The following is a 24,100-nucleotide window of genomic DNA, read 5'->3' on the forward strand; positions in this document are numbered from 1 at the left end:
ATTAAATTCGGGTTTCATGGTAATCCCTACACAAAACAAGTAAAACAACCCTGAAACCAATAACTGTCAACATAGACAAAACCCCACAATACAGACCTTCATTTCACAGATATTGCTACAAATGCACTGCACATGCTATAAATGCACCTGCTTAAGTCTGAGTTTATTAAATAACACGTTAGGCATCATTAAGCGTGGGATACAAGGATAAGATAGCATTCGAAATCATAACACTGATCCCACGGCCACGCGACAAACGTCACTGAATACATCATTATCACCATTAAATAGCCAATTTTATCTTCTCCACCACACCCATTAGTTTGAAACCACCCTTACCACACTTGTTAGCATTGTGAAATGGAAGCAGTTTTGGTTGAAGAAGGTAAGATGAAAGTTAGGTTCAGTGAGGAAGCTAAGCACTGGACGGATGCTCTTCCCATCGGCAATGGCCGTCTCGGCGGCATGGTGTGGGGTGGTGTATTGTCTGAAACTATCAACCTCAATGGTATGCTAGCTATCTCCTTCACTTTCAATACTTGATCTGCACTCATCGTTAAAATATAAAAGTAAGATGACATTAAAGATTGTTTAATAGGAGTAACCTAGAGGTCAGAAACCATACACTAGACGTATTAATAAAGAAAGGGAAAATTCCCAAAATAAGCATTTATGAAAATTTTTATTAGGTTTTAGGTGTCATTTGCAAAAAAAAATACCAAAATAGGTATTATAAACTAGTCGTGACGAGTAGTTTATGATTGCACATGAGTAGTTTGTAGAACCAGTTAAAATTTGCCACGTGCACTTAAACTAACCGTAACGAGTAGGTTCACTAATCATTTGCTCGTCACAACTAAAGAAGTTTCATGCCTCGTAATCAACGCCCACGAGTAATTCATAAGTCATTTAGTCGCGACGACTAGTTTACCTGGTTTAAATTCCTCACACGAGTAGTTTATCAGTAGTTAACTCGCCGCGACTAGTTTAACCTTACAATCTACTCATCGCGACTAAAGAACTTATGAATTACTCGTGGGCGTTGATTACAAGACATAAAATTTATTTAGTCGTGACGAGCAAATGGTTAGTAAATCGTCTCGTTACGGTTAGTTTAAAGACACGTGTCAAATTTTAATTGGTTATACAAACTACTCGTCACGACTAGATTATAATACCTAATTTGGGATTTTTTTGCAAATGACACCTAAAACCTGAAAAACGTTTTCATAAACGCTTCTTTTGAGAATTTTCTCATAAAGAAAATATTTAAATAGTTAGTAACAAGAATTTATTACTTATAAACGATAGTTTGAGATGAGCTAGACATGAGGGATTACTATCACATTTTCATTTCTTATTAACTTGTTTAAATTAAGAAATAAAATACAATAAAGTGAATAAGAGAAACTAGAAAAAGAATCTTAGATTTACAAAGGTGTGACATGTGGCGTCGTCATCAGTTAGTGATCTAACAGGTACAAGTAGGTGTGACATGTGTTATGAATTAGGATACCCCTCCTCTCATGATTTATTTCCTGGACTTTAAACTTATTTATTAAACTAGCTTCGTTTATGCTTGAGTTTGCGTTTAGGCTTAATTTAAGTTTTTAACAAGTAAATTCCGAGTAGCTTACAGCCTTACATGCAGCTTAACTCGTTTAATTACACATGAACATGATTATAATCTATATATATATATAAAATCATGTCTCATACTCAACCCAATACTTGTTTGATATTTTTTTGGTTAATTACCATGGGGTATTGGGTATGAAAGACCATTAACGAAAAATATAAAATATATGAATGATTAAAACAAGGGGAAACCCTCAATATATACAAAAAAGCAAACTCTAGAGAAGCCTATATCGGGCCTATGGGCCACAAACTAATAAAACATAGAGAAAAGTATCATTTCTATCTGTATGGTTTGCTCATTTTGCCATTTTCTTCACATAAAAAAAAACCAGTCATTTTCGTGTTTGTTGTTTTATTTTCCTGCTATTTCAATCCAAATCACTAACTCCATTGGTTTTAGTCTGTTAAGTTGGTATGAAATGACTAGAATACCTTTTTAATTAAATAGAGTGAACTGTGATTTTCGTCATTGATGTTTGCTCATTTTTTTTGCCATGCCCGTCCAAGATAAACTTATTTAGCCATTTTCGTACTCATGGTTTCTAAAAGTTGTAATTTTCATCCAATTTACTAAAACCATTAGCCCTTGTCAATTACGATAGTGCAATTTGACAATTTACACTAACACCATTTTAATAAATTATATATATTGTTTGGATTCGTATGCGTGTTCTAACAAAATTAATTAATGTCATGGAAATAAATAAACGTACATATCGATCCAAATCTGCAACTTTGTTGTGATTTTATGCAAGTTTTAGTAAGGTAGATGGAAATTACTTTTAGAAACCATGATGACAGAAATGGCTAAATATAAGTTTATTTTTTACGGATATGACAAAATTTGAGCAAACCAAAAGGACGAAATGACTATTTACTCTATTTAAATCTAAGGGTATTTTTATCATTTCATACTAACTTGACATACTAAAACTAACGGAGTTAATGATTTGAACTAAAATGACAAGAAAATGAAACACGAAAATGGCTAAAAAAATTTGGGGATGAAAATGACAAAAAGAGCAAACCATGGGGATGGACATGACAATTCTCTCTAAAAATTAAGATTGCATGTCATCTGTACTATATATAGTATAGATATATTAAGGGATGTATGAGTTGAGTTGTGTGAATGGAGTATTTTGTGATATGTAAGTGTTTAATTGATAAAAAAGGGTGTCAAATTCAAGAATATATGTTAAAATGGGTGAGATGGATATAATTTATTGGTTTAATTACTAATAAATGATTTTGTTTTTGAAATTTTGATGAAATTCGCCTCCACGCCCACTGGATTTTCACGCAGCCGCCCCGCACCATCCTCCACGCCCCTGCCGTCTGGTCCATGGTGCCCTCTCATAAGGCTCCATAACACATGCACATAGAGAATTGCAATAGAAATAAAATGTTTATATTGAGTATAGATGAACTAGTTTTCTTGTTATTAATATCGATTTGCATGTAAGTGCCAGCACTTTCGCGAATACATTGTTGCTATAAATTAAATTAAAAAAAGTGCAGTGAAAGCTTTGCATTAAACTTCTCAAGCTACAAAGTTATTATACTTAGTTTGTTAGGTAATATATTGATATATATGTCTGTGTGAGAACCACTGTTCGAAAAGAGGTTAGATCATATTAATTGTTAAATGAGTAGTCTCTATTATATCATATGTTTGAAAAATGTAATAGTTACTTGTCGGGCACTACTTCACTAGTAATATATATATAGTTAGCTAAACTTAAGTAGTTATATATACACATCTTGGTCTTTTTAGCATTTTTTTCCTCAAATTGACGTGCTTGGTCCCCTAATCTTTCTTCATTTTCAGTTAATACAAACAAACATCCGCCACGTCAATTTTCCAACGTCATCTTTCCATCTGTATAAATATCCGCAATTGCCAATAACATGCACCATCTCATAAACCAAAATAAATCAACTTTTCACAACTTTATAGTAACTTCTAATATCCATCAATGGCTACTAAACAAGATCTCGTGCATGTTTTCCTCGTTACGTTTCGGGCACAAGGTCACGTTAATCCCTTTCTCAGATTAAGCAAACTCCTAGCTTCCAAGGGAAAGGTTCTCGTCACCTTTTCCGCAAGCAAATCTATTGGAAAGAAAATGAAGAAAGCCGGAGCCGTGGTCTCTGGTGATCCAACTCCTGTAGGCAACTGTGGTGGCATGATCCGGTTTGAATTCTTTGATGACGGATGCTCTGAAGACAACGATGATGAACGCTATGACCTTGATACGTACTTGCCTAAGCTTGAGGCTTACGGAAAGAAAGAACTCACTAGTATCATTAACCACCATGCAGAAAACGGTCTTCCAGTCAAGTGTCTAATCAACAACCCGTTTGCGCCATGGGTTTCAGACTTAGCGGAAGAGTTAAACATTCCATGTGCAATGCTTTGGGTGCAGTCATGTGCTTGCTTTTCATCGTATTATCATTACGAGAACTCGTTAGTTCCTTTTCCGAGTGAAGATCAGCCAGACATTGATGTTGATGGCCAAACATGCCGCTACTCAAATCCGATGAGATTCCCAGCTTTCTTCATCCTTCAACGCCCTACCCCGGTTTTAAGAAGAGCCATTTTAGGGCAATTCAAGAACCTGTCAAAGAACTTTTGTGTGTTAATGGAAACCTTTGAAGAACTAGAGGGCGATTTGATCAAGTACATGTCTCAAGTATGCCCTATTCGATCTGTGGGTCCGTTGTTCAAAAACCCACTACTCGAAACCAGCTCAAATATCTCGGGAGACCTGATAAAAGCTGATGAGTGTCGTGATTGGCTCGACTCAAAGCCGCAATCTTCCGTGGTTTATATATCATTTGGAAGCGTTGTGAGCTTGAGCCAAGAACAGGTGACTGAGTTTGCTTATGGTGTATTAAATTTTGGCGTGTCGTTTCTGTGGGTCATGAGGACGAATGTGACTTCTACCGGGGAATCTGGCAAGTTGCCTGAGGGATTCTTGGAGAAGGCGGGTGAGAGGGGGATGGTAGTCCAATGGAGCCCACAAGCACAGGTGTTGACTCACCCCGCGGTGTCGTGTTTTGTGACTCATTGTGGATGGAACTCGACGATGGAGGCCTTGTCAAGTGGTGTTCCGGTGGTGGCTTTCCCGCAATGGGGGGATCAAGTGACTGACGCTAAATACTTGGCTGATGAATGGAAAGTTGGGATCAGGATGTGTAGGGGTGAGGCTGAGCATAGGGTGATTGGAAGAGAGGAGGTGGAGGAGTGCATAAGGGAGGCTACAAGTGGCGTAAAGGTGATGGAGATGAAAGCAAATGTGATGAAATGGAACAAAGCGGCTGAGGAGGCGGTGGCAGAAGGTGGAACCTCTGATCGGAATATACAAGAGTTTGTGGATGAGATTTGTAAGCTGAGTTTGAAGAAATAAGTTGAGCACGCCAACAATCGGCGCTACTGATTAAGGTTTCAGCATGCTTATATAATCTTTAAGTTGTATTACCTCTTATAACCTCGACCAGTTTTTGACTCGTCACACTATTAAAGTAGTTCATGTTGATTTTACGAAATCGATAACCATATATGACATGCATAAAATTTTACTAGAACTATACTATTTTATTTGTAAAAAAAAACGAAGTTCTAATTTCATTAACGTATAAAAAACCACAAATAGTTAAAGTTAGTGTCTAACACTGTTATAAACTTAAAACATTAGCATCCATACCTTCAACTTTTAAACCGTATGAAGAGGTAGGTCCCAGCAGAGCCCAGTTGGACCCGCAAGACTCACCTTGAAAAGGGACGTCTGTGCAATGACCAACTGCTTCCGCAGGACCCACCATGCTCAGAGAAGACCTTACGCGCAGTACGCCAGCTGTTCCCGTAGGGAAAGCCTCCCAATGGTAAAGTACCCCGCTTGTTCCCGCAGTTGCGGATACAAGCCATCAGGGAAGGCTACCCGCACTGATAGCAAGGCTACACGCACAAGGCACTAACTCGATACTTCAGTAATGTCACCTGAAGGAATGAGCAAGGCGGGAATACTCCCGCCCAAATGAGCCAGTCCATATGCTTCTGGAAGATCTTTTGTGCTATACCTGCCAAGGTATGGGCAAAACAGACGATCTGACCAAGACAGCCCATAAACCAATCACAGGGTGACAGCTCACCGACAACAGTACGAGGAGGAGCACCCTCTAGTACTGTTTTGTCACTATTAGCCGCTGCCTACTCACCAACCCTTACTATGGGACGTGCGTAGCATACAGTTGGTGGAACAGTGCATAGCCGGCAGTAAAGGAACAGTATACAGCCGGCCTTGTCACTATCGGCCGCAGCCTATCCACCAACCAGCATGGCTTGTGCGTAGCCCACTGTTGGTAGAACAGGAATACTATTCAGCTGGCTGTACCTTCTTGGAAACCTACCTTCGGCTATAAATACTCCAACACCTTGGAATGGTAAGGACATCATCTGATATCTCATTATCTTATCTTCTCTAGCAATCTCTTAATATACACTTATATTCAGAGCAATCTAGTCTGATTCTCACGCCGGAGGGTGGTCACAAGGAGGAACCCCCCCTTCTCAGTGACGAGCTTACGGTGTCTGTTTTGCAGGTCACCTGAAGAACAACTTTCTTTGCTGGACCTCATCCTCGTGGGAAACATTACTTAACCCCCAGATTATCCGTAATCTGCCCGGGGTCACTTAGTGTTTCTTCATTGGCGCCATCCGTGCATAAAAGCTAGAACTAATTCTTAGTTTTTTCAAAATTTCTGAAGAAATGGTTAACGTTACTCCGGTCCCAAGGCCAGTAAGTGACCAAGAAACCCCGGTGACCACAACCCCAGCAACTGGGGGGAACACCGGCGGTTATACAAATTTTACGAACACTACCCCGGTTACCCAAGTCGGGACAAGTGCAGTAAACAATATTTCACTGGGGTTCACTGATGCCCAGTTGGAGAAACGGACGAGGGTCCCTCGCCAAACACTCGATCAAGTTAAGGCGTGGGCCGAAGCACGGCAGAAAGAGTTCCAAGTTGAGTTGGATGAACGCTTGCGTTCACTTCAACAGGATGACGAATTCGGCAGTACTCGCCAACATCTCAACATGAACAGTGAGTGCGAGTACTCGGACGATGAGCGGGAAGAATCCGATACCGACGCAAACCCTCGCCATAAGGCAAAAGGGAAGCGTAAGGAAACGGACTTCCAACCGGCAAGGAATTTTGGAGAAACCTTTAAACCAACGAACGCGGGGAGAAACCCACGTGACTTCTCCAAAACCTTTAGACCAACTGCTGCAAATGCAGGAAAGTCCAAGTTTGCAAGGGACATTGCGGAAGCAATCGCCCCGAGAAGTGCCAAACAAATGTCCAACATCGGCACTTATGATGGTCTATCCGACCCAGACGACCACTTGAACAGATTCATTGCGGGGGCAACCGTCAGTAACTGGACGGAACCCACGTGGTGTTATATGTTCCAGATGACTCTGGTTGGAGCGGCCAGGGCATGGTTCGATCGTTTACCGGTCCACTACATCTATGATTGGGCGGACTTTCAGAACAAGTTCAGCCAACACTTCAGCCAACAGAGGAAATATACTGAAGAACAGTGGACGATCCTCAACTGCGTTAGAGAGGAGGATGAATCTTTACTAGACTTCATCACTCGCTTCAACTCCAAAAAGCTGAGTCTGGGTAACATAAGTGAAGATCTTGTTCGCGCCGCTTTCATCCAGGGCGCCGAATACCCAGAGCTTATCCGCACATTGACGGGTAAGGACGGCATGCCATCCACATGGGATGCCATCATGACGGCGGCCAAGCGCTTTGCCGAGACGGAGAAGCAACTGGGAAGGGATCTCCCCCAGAGTACACACCTCTACACGCAAAGGACTAGAGAAAACAATGTTCGGATCGCCCGGCAGAACAAAAAGAGGAAGCTAGGTATTTGGCAGTCAAGGGTAAACTTTGACACCTCATCCAGCTCTCGCCCTCTTGTTGGCGGAAGGGATAACACACACCCTTCAAGCCGAAAACACCGGTGGACGCCACTCACCAAAAGCGTCACGGAGATATTTGCCACCGAAAAACTACCATGGCCAAAAGCTCCAATGATCCGGCAGCGACCTAATGCGGATCAAAGCAAATCCTGTGACTTCCACGGGACAAAAGGTCATAGTACGGAGGAGTGTACATCCTTGAAGGATATTGTTGAAACATTCGTCAAGGATGGAAGACTTGCACACCTTGTGGCATCAATCAAGAAGGGAGGAAGGAATGATAACCGGTACAGAGGCAACGGACGAAAGCCCGTTGACATCAGCATCAACATGGTTCATGGTAACATCAGAGGAAGAAAAAGGCGAGCGACAGAACCATGCGCGTGGAAGGAAGCTGAGGTGCGCTTCCCGCGAGTGCCAGGAGGACCCAGCAAAGAAGGCCCTATCGTCATCAAAAGCCAGCTGGGGCACTACATCACTTCTCGCACTCTTGCTGACAACGGCGCCTCGTCAACGGTGATGTACAGGCAGTTCTTCGACAAGCTAGATGACGAAGACAAGGAACGCCTGGAAACGATCTACGCCTCGATGGAAGGGTTCGACGGCAGCACAAACACCCCCCTGGGTATCCTATCTTTCCCCGTCACTCTTACGGACGGGAATCACTCACGCACAGAAGACGTGGATTTTGTCGTGATGAGGAAGCCACATCACACATACGACATTCTCTTCGGAAGAGACGGGATGGCAAGATTCAACGCCGTGGTATCTTCAGTCCACGGCATGATGGGATGGCCAACAGCTGAGGGTGTAGCGATGATCACCGGCATTCCTCAGGTATGCATCGCATCTGTCTCATCTAAACCCAAACCAAAGATGGCTAAACCAACCATCACCGAACCGGAAAGATGGGCCTTCAACGGCAAATACCCTGACCAGGCCGTTACCATTGGCCCAACAGTTGTTGATCCCACACGCACCTTACTCAAACGCTTACTACAGAAAAACGCTGACATCTTCGCGTGGACACCAGCTGACATGACTGGTGTACCCCGAAGTAAGGCAGAGCATAAGCTCAAATGCGATCCGGCTGTTACGCCAGTCGTACAAAAGCGCAGAGTAATGGGGCCAGAACAAACTAACGCGTGTAGAACCCAAGTCAAGGAACTCCTTGACGCAGGCATCGTACGCGTTAGCAGATATCAAACATGGGTTGCAAATCCCGTTATGGTACCGAAGAATAACAAACAATGGCGCATGTGCATAGATTTCAAGGACTTAAACAAAGCATGCCCCAAAGATTGTTATCCGTTACCCGAAATTGATCTTAAGGTGGATTCGTTAGCACCGTTTCGCCTTAAATGCTTCCTGGATGCGTATAAGGGGTACCATCAAATCCACATGGCCGTTGATGATCAGGACAAAACCGCTTTTCGGACGCCCGATGGTACATTTTGTTATCAAATGATGCCATTTGGACTTAAGAATGCCGAGTCCACATACCAACGCCTGATGGACAACCAGTTTCATGCCCAAATTGGGAGGAACTTGGAAGTCTACATGGATGACTTGGTCATCAAAAGCCCTGACGCAGAAGCGATGTTGAAAGACATCGAAGAAACTTTCAACACGCTTAGGAAGATAAACATGAAGCCCAACCCAAGCAAGTGTGCCTTTGGAATGGAAGAAGGGAAGTTCTTGGGGGTCATCGTCACTAAAGATGGCTTCAGAGCGAACCCTGAAAAGGTCGAAGCCATTATCAAAATGGAATCACCTACTACAATCAAACAGGCTCAGACACTGAATGGACGACTAGTCGCACTTAATCGCTTTTTGGCAAACCACGCGGATAGGTCGTTTCCTTTCGTGTCAACTTTGAGAAACTGTTTAAAGAAAACGCACTTCCGCTGGACACCAGAAGCGGAAGCAGCTTTTCAGGAGATTCGGTCACGCTTGATCGAACTACCAACACTCACAGCACCAAAAGCAGGGGAGGAGTTAATCCTATACCTTTCCGCAACAGATAGAGCAACCGGGGCGGTCCTGCTAGTTGAACGGAAAAGCATCCAGATGCCAATCTATTATGTCAGCCGTATCCTAACAGACGTAGAAACCCGGTACTCTACCCTCGAAAAGTTAGTCTTAGCACTTATACACGCTTCACGCAGGTTAAGACGATATTTCCAGGGTCACCCAATCACCATTCTCTCCAACTTCAAACTTGCAAACGTTCTACGCAAACCCGAGTTATCGGGACGCCTAGCCAAATGGGCAATTGAGTTGGGGGAATACGCGATAAAGTATAAGCCAAGACCAGCCATAAAAGGCCAGGTTTTGGCCGACTTTATTGCGGAAGTGCCTGCATCGCGGGAAAAAGAGTGCCAGGAAGAGGCTCAACCCTCTCCGGCACAGGACATCAATGATGTCTGGCGACTCTACACTGATGGAGCAGCAAGTAACGAGGGTTCAGGCGCAGGGCTGAAACTAACCAACCCAGCAGGCCAAGAATACACTTACGCTATTCGACTGGATTTTCCAAGTACGAATAACGAAGCCGAGTATGAAGCATTCTTGGCCGGGCTGAGAATTGCGCGTAAGATGGGAGTGAAACACTTGGAAGCCCACGTGGATTCCATGTTAGTAGCCAACCAAATCAACGAGACGTACACGGCCGTGAACGACACAATGGCCCTGTACCTTGCACAAGCAAAAACCCTTATGCGCGATTTTAACGATTGCAAAGTCATACACGTCAAGCGTAGTGAAAACAAATCTGCGGATGCGTTAAGCAAGCTTGCATCATTAGCCTTCACCCACTTGGGAAAGGACATCCGCATTGAACTCCTCGAGACACCTTCGGTCCCGCACAAGGAAATTTGTGTCATCCAAACCGGCACAGAAACGTGGATGACACCAATAATAAAATACCTTGCGGCAGGTACACTACCAGAGTCAAAAACACAGGCAAGAAAACTACGCTGTAAAGCACTGAATTATCAACTCATCGATGACATCCTTTACAGACGTAACTTTCTTGGCCCACTCTTAAGATGTGTGGACAACCAAGATGCTGACTACCTCCTAAGGGAAGTACACGAAGGCATCTGTGGAGTACACGCAGGTCCACGCGCTGTTGTAGCTAAGCTAAACAACGCGGGATACTTTTGGCCGGGGATGCATACGGATGCGCTGGCATACATCAGAAAATGCAGGTCTTGTCAGCTCTACGCACCCAACACGCATCGCCCGAAGAATGAACTTGTTCCAGTCACCTCTTCATGGCCATTTCAGAAGTGGGCCATCGATGTGACAGGCCCATTTCCTCCAGCAGCAGGAAATGTTCAGTTCCTAGTGGTAGCCATCGACTACTTCACCAAGTGGATAGAAGCAAAACCCTTAGCCCAAACAACCGCGAAACATATCAAAAAAATTATTTGGGAATTTATTATTTGTCGTTTTGGACTTCCACAGAATTTGGTGAGCGATAACGGCACCAACTTTGCTGACAAGAAGCTACAAAAGTGGCTGGAAGAACTTCAAATCACCCACACTTTTACCTCAGTGGCGCACCCGCAGGGTAATGGTGAGGTAAAAAGAGCAAATAAGAGCATCGTCGAAGGCATAAAGAAAAGACTCTTGGAACACAGATCAGGCTGGGTGGACGAGCTTCCGCACGTCCTTTGGGCAAACAGAACGCTGAAAAAGGCCAGTACGGGAGAAACCCCGTTCAGTCTCACTTATGGCACTGAAGCCATGGTCCCTGTCGAAATTGGTTTACCCTCACCAAGGGTCTTGATTCAGCCAGAAGACAATGATGCGGAAAGACGGTTAGACCTTATGCTAACCGAGGAACGCAGAGACTTAGCCGCAGTGCGTGAAGAGAACTACAAGCGACAAATGCAAAAGTACTACAACACGCGGGTAAAACTCTGCAACTTCAATTTAGGAGACTACATACTGCGTAACAACGAGGCTTCGAACCAACAACGCCCAGGAAAATTGGCCCCGGTCTGGGAAGGGCCATACATTATCAAAGAAGTTCTGGGAAAGGGCGCATACCGGCTCGAAAGGCTCGATGGCACTCCCATCCCAAGAACATGGAATGGAGCTCAATTACGCAAATGTTACATGTAGATCAATTCCAAACTTGTAAAGAAAAGGCCTAGAGCCACTTCTAATGGAAATGATTCTCCTTTCACAATGTGTTGATAGCCTTACCTTTATACTTATGAACTTCCCACACTGATGTGCCGGTATTCACCGCATAAAAATGGGAAGAAGTAAGTCGTTACGTGTGGAAGGCGGCAAAACCCGCATAAACACAAAACGGTAAAAATTTCAAAAGTTTAAGGAAAACCTCCACGCAGGTCAGATGTAGGCAAAGTTTAGCCATCCTACTAAGTGCAAGTGACGGTCTTACCCGCACAATCACGAAAAAGGAGGCAAAACTTCAACCTATTATCTACCACGTTCAAAGGTTAACTTATTCTAAACACTTTGAAAATTTCAAAGGAAAAGATGAGGAAAACTTCCACGCAGGTCAGATATAAGTAAAGTTAAGCCATCCTACAGTGTAAGTGACGGTCATACCCGCACAACCATGAAAGAGGAAGCGAAACAAACTTATAATTTGCCACGTTAAAAAGTTAACTTATCTAAGTACTAAAGAAATTACTAAGTTAAATCAAAACATGCGTAAAATAAACAAGGCAAAGAATTAACACAATCTTTATTCCATCAAATTCAAATATTACAAAGATTGCTGGGTGCATACCCGCATACAAAAGAAGCTATACAAAAATAAAAATCTACTCTAATGGTGGAAAGGGATCTTCAGGATCAAGCTTCAGGACCACTTCCACTTGGACCCGCACCATCAGTAGAGCGTGGTGGTTCAAGAAAAGCTTTAAGGATAGCTAGCCCATCATCAGCAGCAGTGACTTCGTTCACCTTCTCCACCACCGGATGCGGGAAGGCGGCATACTGATTCACTGCTTGGTCATAAACAGCTTCAGTATCCACATCATACAAAGGGAAGTTGGAAGGCGGGATGCCTTTCTCAACAAACCCTAGACCAAGCAGGAAGCCGGCCTTTTCCCCATCCTCATGAGAAGCGTTGAGGGCTGCGCTCATAGCATCGTCATAAGACGTATCCGTGAAGACCCGATGCACAACCTACAAAAAGAAAAAATACAAGTATCAAAACCTTTTCTATTCACAAAGAAGCGTAAAGACATTATGAAGTTAAGCTTACCTGAGACAACGCTTCTCGAAGAAGCCATTCCTTGGCAACCAGAGCTTCTTGGAGGGCGGCTTAAGCTTGGTTACGGGCGCGTTCGGCTTCACTTTTGTTGAGGTTGGCAAGCAACACTTCTTTAGCCGCAGCCTCTTCAACGCCCTTTAGCTTCCGCTCAGTCTGGTCAAGCACCCCCCTCTGGTCCAGGATCTCTTGGAGCTTCTTCGCGTCTTCCATCGCCAAGGCGTCATGAGCCTGTTGGAGCGCCTCTAGTTTAGCTTTAAGTTCCTCATTCTCGAGGCGTAGAGGCTCAGCAACAGCTTCAGCCTTGGTGGCCCTTTCAGTTGCGTTCCGAGCAGTTTCCTTAGCCAGCCGAAGCTGTTCGTTAACAGCTTGGGCAGCCTTGGAACGGGCCTCGAGACGGGTCTGAACTTCAACTTCAAGGGCCTTGAACGCCTTCTCCTTCTCCGCAGCAGCCGTGGAGAGCCTCCTATTCTCCTCCCGGACAGCCCGCGCCTGAGCTACTTCTTGGATACGAGCTGCTTTTAACTTGTCGTTTTCACGACAAAGCAACTCGACGCGCGGCTGCATCCGGGCCAGGAGAACCCGAAGCTCATTGGTTAGCCTACCCTCCTGGTAGCTAGCCATGGCTTCCCCCAACGCACCACTGGGAGCTGCGTGACGAGCCCACTCCACGCACTCCACAGGTGTGCGAAGGGTTGTTCCTCGGCGGATGTTCCATCGTGGAACATACACTTCATTGGAATCCGACACTGCAAAAAACAAAAAGCAGTTAGGAAAAGATGATATAAAAAAAAAAAAAAAAAAAAAAAAAAAAAAAAAAAAGAGGCCAAAAGAACCCTACGCACCTGTAGGGTCAACAACAGGCCGATAGCCGCCAAACCCATCACCTGAACCCAAAGGAAATCCATCCAAGAGGTCAGGTAGATGGGAAGGAGGCAGAGGTTGGCGAGAAGCCCCATGCATACCTGAAGGATCGGCCGTCGTTGCCGATGACGGAGGAGGCATGGTGAAGGCCGCCGCGGTGGTAGAAAGCAACGGAGGTGAACTCACCGTAGGTGAACTCACAACCGTGGTCGCCGCTGCGGAGTTCGCAGAAAAAGTAACCGCCGGCTCAGTGAAAGATGCGGTAAATATGGCACTGACAGCCGGCGGTGATGTCATCACAGTTGGAACAGTTGGCTCAACTGGGTGAGCAACTGAACCAACTGAAACAGGCGCAGCCGCCTGAGTCGTCGCCTCAGGTAGGCTGACCAAGCCAACCGTCATGGGTCCGGAGGTACTCCTCCCCGCTCCACCCTGGAATGCGGTAGCATCCACGCCTGCACAAGGAAGATAAGTATTAATGATGGAAAGCTATGAAGTTAAAAATAAAGTTTGTACTTACGGGTTTTCTTGAGCCTAAAAGTGCGGACAGGCGGGGATGAACCCGATGGAGCCGGCCTCTTCACGCCGCTCACCGTTGTCATCCTGGGCTCTCCGGAGGTGACAGTCGTCGCAGCCTCCGGAGCAGTGGTCTTATCACCACCGGGGTTCCCCGCCACCTCCTCGCTCTCGGTCTCTGAATCAGACCGAGGCACCGGATCGGCAGTGGAGGCCATCTTCGCCTTCCCCTTCCCGCCGGCAGCCTTCTTCTTCCGCACCAACGGAGGACCATCTGCGGATTCCTCATCAGAACACAAGATTAGAGGAATTCCAGCAGAGGTTTCAGCATTGAGGGGTCGAGGGTTGAATAACGCCTTACCTGGCCGCCTGGCGCTCAGGATCTCGTGGCCTGACGGGTAGACCTCCACGAACCGATCCGCCGTCTGTTCAAGGATGGGCAACTCGTTCTCATCTAGAGTACGAGTACCCATCCGAGCGGGACTATCAGCCTCCCGCGGATACAGGAGCGACAGCAAGTCGTTCCCCTCTGAAATAAAAGAAAAACAGTTAGAAGACAAACCTATATAAACAAAGAAGACAGAGCGTACCGTAAGGGACAGAGTTCAAACCGTATTCAAGGACGATCGGGATCTTTTGCGCATCCGCATCCTTCCACACCCGGCTCATCCCGAGCATCACCATCCCGGACTCCGCAAAGCGGTAAACCGGAGATTGGACTCGGGAAATCTTTGAAAACCATTCCGCCTCCTGGTAGTTGGAGGCGTGAAGGCTGGGGAGTGCTTGCCCATTCTTGAACTTCATGGCAAGGGGGATGGCGCGAGCGGAGATATAAAAGAACTCCCGCTTCCATGAACGAAGACTGCGCTCGGTTGCGCAAATCTTCAAACCCTTGATCCGGGTTATCAGAGTATACCACCCCTGGATGCACCTCCAAGAGTAGAAGGTCATCAGGCGGTCGACGAAGGGCTCAACGCCCAGAATCCGGCACACCCACTCGAAGTGGCGAATCTTCGCGATCGCCATCGGGTGTACCTTGGTCAGGTGTACACCGTGCCTCTCCAGAACACGGTACACAAACTTCGTCAAGGGGAACCTAAGATTCCCATAGACAAAGAATGCGGCATATACCCCGATCTTGCCTCTGGGGGCATCATACACCGTCTGGTGAGGTTCAGGAAACTCAGGCTCGAGAGACTCGAGCATGAACTTCCTGACGATGTACTGATATAGATCGACAGGCAGAGCACACTGGCACTCGCCAGCAGTACTCTTGTCATCCTTGTAGGACGTGGATGACGGGTTCTCGGCGTACACCCCAGCCTCCTGGGCTGTAGCCTCAAGATCGTAAGCAGAAGACATCTTGCAGGTATGAAAAAGAGAACGATTTCAAGAGAATGCTCGACTGAAAAGGTGAGTATTCGCCGGAAATCGTTTTGAAGATGAAGAGAAAAGTGAAAGTGTGGATTACAAAGGACCCTCTCCCCCTTTATATACTAATCGCAATTAATGCGATGAATTTAATGCGGAAGAGAGAGAAATCGCAGGTGCAATGAAACTATGACACGTGGCAATAAGCAAGCTGGAAACAGCTGTTGAAAGGACGCGTGCCAGTAATTTCGCGGCCACGCGCCCGAAAATTCGCGCCCACGCGCCTGAAAAAGCGCCTGGAATGACCATATACTGTCACGTCGCCATAACTTCCTGCACGTTCTGACACTGTCAGAAGAAACCGTCGGACGACGTTTCAATAGTTTGGACTGTTCTTATCCTTTCACCAACTCTTCGAATTTCAAAATTTCAAAAAGATTCAAAAGCGGGAAAATACCCCTTACCTTGGCAACCAAGTAACTATAAGACAGGTGCGAGTAAAGTGTTAAGGCAAAACCCTTCACATACTTAGCACCCGCAAGGAATTGATGCCAGGAATACCTTGGAAGTAAAGTAACCGTAAGACGAGTGCGGGTACAGTGTCAAGGCAAAACCCTTCACATACTTAGCGCTCCGCAGGGAATTCAAACCAAGAAGGATCTTCTGGGCCATGCTTGCGGAAACGGGAATAACATCCCCGCATAGCGGGAACGTCGAGAACTATATTGTTTGAAACTCCAAGATGGAATTGGTGGTTTTAACATAATTGATCACTATGTTCAAAACTACCAAAACCCCATGGAGAATCCACACAAGAGGGACTCAACGCTCCTGACTTGCGAAGAGGTTACAGACCTACCCGCTTCATACCCAAAGATCAAGCAGAAAAGTCGGGAATTTCTGCGTGACATTAGGAAAACCGCGGGAAGAATCCCCACAGAAAACCTTAAAACTAAAAACCCCCTTTTCAAAACCCCTTGCTAAAGTCCAAAAGTTCACCTCACTTATTAATAATTCATGAGAAGAACATTGGACTGGGGGGACTTGAAGAGGTAGGTCCCAGTAGAGCCCAGTTGGACCCGCAAGACTCACCTTGAAGAGGGACGTCTGCGCAATGACCAACTGCTTCCGCAGGACCCACCATGCTCAGAGAAGACCTTACGCGCAGTACGCCAGCTGTTCCCGCAGGGAAAGCCTCCCAATGGTAAAGTACCCCGCTTGTTCCCGCAGTTGCGGATACAAGCCATCAGGGAAGGCTACCCGCACTGATAGCAAGGCTACACGCACAAGGCACTAACTCGATACTTCAGTAATGTCACCTGAAGGAATGAGCAAGGCGGGAATACTCCCGCCCAAATGAGCCAGTCCATATGCTTCTGGAAGATCTTTTGTGCTATACCTGCCAAGGTATGGGCAAAACAGACGATCTGACCAAGACAGCCCATGAACCAATCACAGGGTGACAGCTCACCGACAACAGTACGAGGAGGAGCACCCTCTAGTACTGTTTTGTCACTATTAGCCGCTGCCTACTCACCAACCCTTACTATGGGACGTGCGTAGCCTACAGTTGGTGGAACAGTGCATAGCCGGCAGTAAAGGAACAGTATACAGCCGGCCTTGTCACTATCGGCCGCAGCCTATCCACCAACCAGCATGGCTTGTGCGTAGCCCACTGTTGGTAGAACAGGAATACTATTCAGCCGGCTGTACCTTCTTGGAAACCTACCTTCGGCTATAAATATTCCAACACCTTGGAATGGTAAAGACATCATCTGATATCTCATTATCTTATCTTCTCTAGCAATCTCTTAATATACACTTATATTCAGAGCAATCTAGTCTGATTCTCACGCCGGAGGGTGGTCACAAGGAGGAACCCCCCCTTCTCAGTGACGAGCTTACGGTGTCTGTTTTGCAGGTCACCTGAAGAACAACTTTCTTTGCTGGACCTCATCCTCGTGGGAAACATTACTTAACCCCCAGATTATCCGTAATCTGCCCGGGGTCACTTAGTGTTTCTTCACCGTAATACCCAATCTTGTTACTTTAAGAGACGTCAGCAACTAACTTTATAACTTTATAATTGTGTCTATGTTCTAGCTTTTTAAGAATTTGTATTAACTTGTAATCCTACTTCACATGACTTTGTTGGAAAGTATTGTTGAGATTCTTAAATTCAAATTTCAGATCTTGAATTTAACTGTCTTCTTGAGGTCCCTTTCTTCAATTTCATGCTCCTAGAACTTGTTGACTAACAATTGTATCTTCATCTTTCAAAACTTTGTAGAACCACTTTCAACACATAAAATTACTTAACAGAGATTATCTCTTAAGCACCCAACGGTTCTGGTTTCGAGTTCCAGGAAGTACAAGAAATCCGCCTTACAAAAAAAGAAAGATAATCCCTTATATCGGCCGAAATCTACCAATCATTCATACCAAAGCTTTTTTGTAATCACAATCTAAATGTTATATTTAATAACAAACGAGTACTCCTTCCCCTTATACACATCGGTACAATTCAAACAGGTTATTTTTGAGAGAAGGTTTTAAGAGCCATGACGCGGCTTTGTAAAAAATCTTTGCATAAAGTGTCATCTTTGTCAATATTTCCATGATTTATATCAAGTGAAGATAACTTAATAATAATAATGCAAACTAAAAACATAGTCTAGTTTTAGTAAGGATGAGAATGCAACATAAATAATCAAAAAATCAAATTAACAACTTCTTGATACTCAGGGATTGAAACTTATGTGACCCCATAACTAATGAGTTAAGTTTGCTACAGATGACACCTTGTGGACAGGTAGCCCGGGGAACTACACAAATCCTGATGCACTAAAAGCACTTACTGAGGTTCGAAAACTAGTCAACGATGGAAAGTATGCAGAAGCTACAACTTCTGCCGTCAAATTATCCGGAGAAGGCTCCAGTGTATATACATCTATTAATAACTTATCTATTACTTTTGTTTAATTACTAGTTATGCATACATATTTAATCATCATTTTCCATAAATTTCTTGTAATGGTGAAGGCATACCAGCTTTTGGGTGACATCAACCTAAATTTCCACAAAAGTGATGCTAAATATAACCAGACAACATATCGAAGAGAGCTGGATTTGGATACCGCAACGGTAAAAGTTATGTACTCGATCGGTGAAGTGGAATTCACTAGACAACATTTTGCTTCACACCCTGATCAAGTTATCGTCTCCAAGATTTCTGGAAACAAGTCTGGTTCTTTGTCTTTTACTATGTTTCTTGATAGCAAGATACCTCATCGTACGTCACTGAATGCTCAGAATCAGATTATTATGGAAAGAACAGATGATGGAATAAAGTTTTCTGCTGTTCTTGATCTGAGAATTAGTGATGGTATTGGGACCATAAGCGTGTTCGAAGATAATAAGATTAAGGTTGATGGATGTGACTGGGCTGTCATACTTCTAGCGGCATCTTCTTCATTTGAAGGCCCATTCACTAAGCCTTCAGATTCTAAGAAAAATCCTACAACTGATTGTTTGAATAAGTTGGAATCTTTGAAGAGATATTCATATGAACAACTTTATTCTCGTCACTTGCATGATTATCAGAATCTTTTTCATCGCGTCTCTATTAACCTTTCGAAAGGCTCCAAATTGACAGATGATTATGTGGCAACTTCAGAGAGGATTAAGTCTTTTAAAACTGATGAAGACCCGTCGTTGATCGAGCTTTTGTTTCAATACGGTCGGTACTTGCTTATTTCTTGTTCTAGGCCTGGAACTCAGCCTGCAAATCTGCAGGGTATATGGAATGATAAAGTCACACCACCATGGGAGTAAGATCTATTTTTAGCATCATTTTGAGTTAAAATTGTAACTGTATTATTATTATTATTATTATTATTATTATTATTATTATTATTATTATTATTATTATTATTATTATTATTATGTTTGTTGATTAATTTTGCAGCGGTGCACCTCACTTGAACATCAATCTTCAAATGAACTATTGGCATGCGCTGGCTTGCAACCTTCATGAGTGCCAAGAACCTTTGTTTGACTTCATAAACCACCTTTCTGTCAATGGAAGTAAAACCGCAAAAGTGAACTATGAGGCGAACGGATGGGTTGCACATCAGGTGTCTGATATATGGGCTAAAACATCACCTGACCGTGGAGAGGCTGTGTGGGCTTTATGGCCCATGGGTGGAGCATGGCTTTGTACACATTTATGGGAGCATTATACGTACACATTGAACAAAGTAAGACCCTGATTATATTTTCCATTCTAATATATGATTGTTAAAGATAAAGTTTGTTGTACAAAAAACAGGAATTCTTAGCGACGAAGGCGTATCCGTTACTAGAAGGATGTGTTATGTTCCTTTTGGACTGGTTGATTGAAGGTAAAGATGGATATCTTCAAACAAATCCATCAACTTCTCCAGAACACATGTTCACTGCTCCTGATGGTCAACCTGCTAGTGTCAGTTATTCAACCACCATGGATATGTCCATTATTAAAGAAGTTTTTTCTGCCATTGTCTCTGCTGCTCAGGTAACAACATTACTCCATGTTTACGCCTTCCACGTTCTCTCGATTAGTTCGTACTTCTACCTTCTCTCATAGAAGGTACCTTCTCCGACGGTTGAAAATAAACGATCCCACAGCCAACAATATCAACTTTCTAATACTAAAAAAGATGGGTGCATGCAGGTTTTAGGAAAGAGTGAAGATAATCTGATCAAGAAAGTTGTTGAATCTCAATCAAAACTTCATCCAACACAAATTGCGGCGGATGGTTCCATTTTGGAATGGGTATGAATGTAACAGTATTTAACACTTTAACTGTTTATAAAGTTCTTTTAAAGGTTCTTAATGATAACAGGCCCAAGATTTTGTGGACCCCGACGTGCATCACCGACATATTTCACATCTATTCGGACTATTTCCTGGGCACACAATAACACTGGAGGAAACTCCAGACCTATGTAAAGCTGCAGAGAACACTCTTATAAAAAGAGGTGAACTAGTTTAAACCTTATGTTAAAATAGATAAATATTCAAATTAATATCTGATTTGATGTCTTTAAATAGGAGTGGAAGGTCCTGGCTGGTCAACTACATGGAAAGCGGCATCATGGGCAAGACTTCACAACAGCGAGCACGCGTACCAGATGGTTAAACATTTGTTTGACTTGGTTGACCCTGAAAACGAAAGTAATTACGAAGGTGGACTTTACAGTAATCTGTTCACCGCACACCCTCCTTTCCAGATTGATGCCAATTTTGGGTAGTTAACTAGTCAACATGCATTTTTTACATGTTTATTAATAAATTGAGATAATATATAAATTATAAAAGTTGATAATGTGTGAGTGTTGGTATGTAGATTCAGTGCAGCCATAGCCGAGATGTTGATTCAAAGCAGTGTGACCGAGTTTTACTTGTTGCCTGCACTTCCTCGTGATAAATGGAGGAGTGGATCGGTGAAGGGATTAAAGGCGCGTGGTAATGTAAGTGTGAGTATCTCATGGAGTGATGGAGATCTAAATGAGTTGATTATTTGGTCACAGGACACGGAGAATCAAAGTTTCACAAAAACAATACATTATGAAAAAATGAGTGTTGTTGTGACAATGGAGACAGGGAAAGCATATACATTTGATGGGAAACTAAGAACCAAAAAGGCGGTCCCATTGTCAGATTCTTCACGGGTCTAAATCTTCTTTCTTTCAGTGATGGAAATTGATGTTGGTTGATCTGATATTTGTATCTTTTAGATGGTTGTATTTGTGTGGCAAGTCTCCTCCGACATGTGAGTTGTCGACAGGTGGTGTATTGTCACCTTGAATAAGGTGTTATAAAGATATTGATAACAATGAATGAATGACATTCAGAATTTTTAAAATAAATGTATCTACACATATTTGTACTTAACTTTAATTTTCACTTTGCATTATGTTAAAATGTTTAATGAATTTTCATTTAGTGTATTAGCAGTAAGCTCCTACGACAAACTACATTTGAAAACTTTTTAGTTGAAAATTGGAGGGGTGCGCCAGGCCTTGGTGGTAGTGTAAGACCAAGGCAACAAACTACATATGAAAACTTTTTAGTTGAAAATTGGAGGGGTGCGCCAGGCTTTGGTGGTAGTGTAAGACGAAGGCGACGCACGAAGTCCCAAACAGCAAGCTACTTTGACAGGTCTTCCCCCATAAAAAATAAGATTAATATCGAGTGAGCCTTGGCTCACATATCAGATATTAAACTGATAAGAACAGATACTACACTTGATCTTAGCCAAAAGGTCAAGAAAGGTATGCTTATTCCTTTATTGGGCCTTTGTTTTTGTAGTGAACTCCTCCTTTTCTGTTACTTCACTCAGCCGGTGTGGGTTGCATAAATCCCAACGTTCCTCCATAAAACAAGAACTCCAACCAGCAAAACTCTCAACCAACGTAAATTTTCATCTGCTCATCTTGATAATATGGCCCAAGAGAGAATGATGGTGCTTGGATCTTATAGATATAGCTAAGAACTCGATAATGAAGTTAACAAGCATGATTTTTAGGCTAGATTACTAGTGCTAATGACGTGAATAGTTTTAAACACAGTTTATTAATTACTTTTATCCATCACATGAAGATTATATACGTTTCTTTGATAATATTAACAAGTTTTACACTTCAGGATGCTACTCAATATTGTACTTTAGAGGCAGCATTTTGTGAGTAACTAATTATATTCTAAAGCTTCGGATTGTACCAAATTTCAAAACAAACCGAATTCGAATTCATTTGTATGGAATTCAGAATTCAGGTTACTATGCATTTTAAGGATTAAACTGTAACCAATTAAATTGTGAACTAAAATTTGCACCTATTATGGATGGCTGTCTGGGCCAAGGATGCACTCAGCCATTATCCTTCCATTGTTATAAGTCTAGAACCACATGACCCATATTCAAACTTGAAAAGGCCAGGCCAGATTTTGCAACAACTTGGCCCAAACGGTCAAGCCACAAGCACAGTGCATCCCATTTTAAAGCCCTCACTTGAGTCACAGGCTCATTCGAATTTTTCAGGATTGAATGAAGAATTCCAATATTCAAAATTGAATGATTCAGTGATATCGTGTAGCAATCGCTAGTCATTTTTACAATCACGCTTTGAATTTTAGATGTGACATTGCCATTGAAAAGAAAATGCCAATACACATTGAATCAGTGTCATTTAGATGTGATTTAAATAAGTTACTGATCATCGTTTTTTATGCTCTACATTCAATTGACACAGTTATAAACTCAAATTACAAATCATTCATTTAACACAGTTATAAACTCACATTACAAAGTCCATTTAAAAAATTTTAACTTGAAATTGGAGAGGTGCACCGCATAACAACCCAAGCAGCAATCTACGTTTACAGAACTTCCCCCATAAAAAATAAGATTAATATTAATTGAGCCAATGGCTCACATATTAGATATTAAACTGATAAGAACATATACTACATTTGATCATAGACAAAAGACCAAGAAAGGTATGCTTCTTCCGTACCGGGGCCCTTGTTTTTATACAGATCTCGCCCCTTGCCTGTTAGGTACCTTAGCCGATGTGGGATGCCAAAAGCCTTCCTTTCATAAACTAACAACAAGGTCAGATTCAAGCGTCAACATCTTTTACTCATAAATGACGTCAAATGTTATATTATACACAGTTTACTAGCTAATTACTTTTATCCATCACATGAATATTATACAGTAGAATACCTTTCTAATCATATTTAAACTTACATACGATATCAAGATGAACAAAATAATAATCAACAAGGTGGTCAAGATGAAGCTTCGATTTTAGTGAATAAAATCATGTTGTGCACGGTTATTTAGTTAATAAATTAACCATCGATAAGGCATTGGATATGCCATGGACCCATAAACTATGGGAGAGCACTGTGTCACGTATGAAATGTAGATCAATCTTCAAGTGTTTTGGTGCGTTGGTGAAACACAGGCGATAATAAATACTTGGCACCTTGATTATCACAACATAAAGCTGGTGGATTTGGTAATATAATTTGAAGACATAATCCAACAAATACAACAAATCTCAGCTGCAGTGTGAGCGAGAGCCTAATACCCGACCTCGGTGTTGTGCATGCATAGTATAGCGATGATCATCTAGGCATCCAGGCTGGTCATCCGGGCTATAGGGTGTGGTTTCTTGAAACTCCAGGTAATAGGATTGTGTCAAAGAAACATACAATATCATGTAGTAGAACGGTAATCATCTACACACCAAGTCGGTACATCAACATCAACATATGCATGAATTGTAGAGTGAGCAAACAAGTGAATAGTAAGACCATGAGTGATGGTCCCCTCGAGATATTCAAGAACGCACTTGACCATTATCTAATGACAGTTAGTAAAAGAACTCTGAAGCC

General features: G+C 43.1%; 1 protein-coding gene, 1 non-coding gene and 2 pseudogenes across 3 annotated transcripts; 2 read left to right on the forward strand and 2 right to left on the reverse strand.

The window, feature by feature from the left end:
• Positions 1-337: 337 nt before the first annotated feature.
• On the forward strand, positions 338-21,447 carry LOC143629474 (alpha-L-fucosidase 2-like). Of its 2 annotated transcripts, none has more exons than XM_077098740.1 (9): positions 338-508; positions 18,446-18,591; positions 18,694-19,481; positions 19,619-19,910; positions 19,982-20,206; positions 20,366-20,467; positions 20,538-20,673; positions 20,747-20,942; positions 21,042-21,447. In XM_077098740.1, exons 1-9 carry the CDS (start codon positions 361-363, stop codon positions 21,370-21,372), a joined length of 2,364 nt encoding a protein of 787 aa, XP_076954855.1. In that variant the 5' UTR covers positions 338-360; the 3' UTR covers positions 21,373-21,447. The 2 variants fall into 2 exon arrangements, with proteins under 2 accessions (XP_076954855.1, XP_076954856.1); XM_077098741.1 differs by having other exon boundaries at positions 20,747-20,881; positions 21,042-21,251.
• On the forward strand, positions 3,352-5,054 carry LOC143629415 (gallate 1-beta-glucosyltransferase 84A23 pseudogene; annotated as a pseudogene).
• A 331-nt stretch (positions 21,448-21,778) lies between the features above and the next one.
• Positions 21,779-21,973, reverse strand: LOC143629505 (U2 spliceosomal RNA). Its single transcript, XR_013152964.1, has one exon. It is a non-coding gene; the product is annotated as a U2 spliceosomal RNA (small nuclear RNA).
• Positions 21,974-23,034: 1,061 nt separating this feature from the next.
• LOC143629507 (U2 spliceosomal RNA) lies at positions 23,035-23,198 on the reverse strand (annotated as a pseudogene).
• Positions 23,199-24,100: the final 902 nt, after the last annotated feature.

The sequence above is a fragment of the Bidens hawaiensis genome, unplaced genomic scaffold (assembly GCF_021521415.1).
Source record: "Bidens hawaiensis isolate Kalapana, Puna unplaced genomic scaffold, B.hawaiensis_p1.1 tig00005195_1, whole genome shotgun sequence".
Taxonomy (NCBI): Eukaryota; Viridiplantae; Streptophyta; class Magnoliopsida; order Asterales; family Asteraceae; genus Bidens; species Bidens hawaiensis.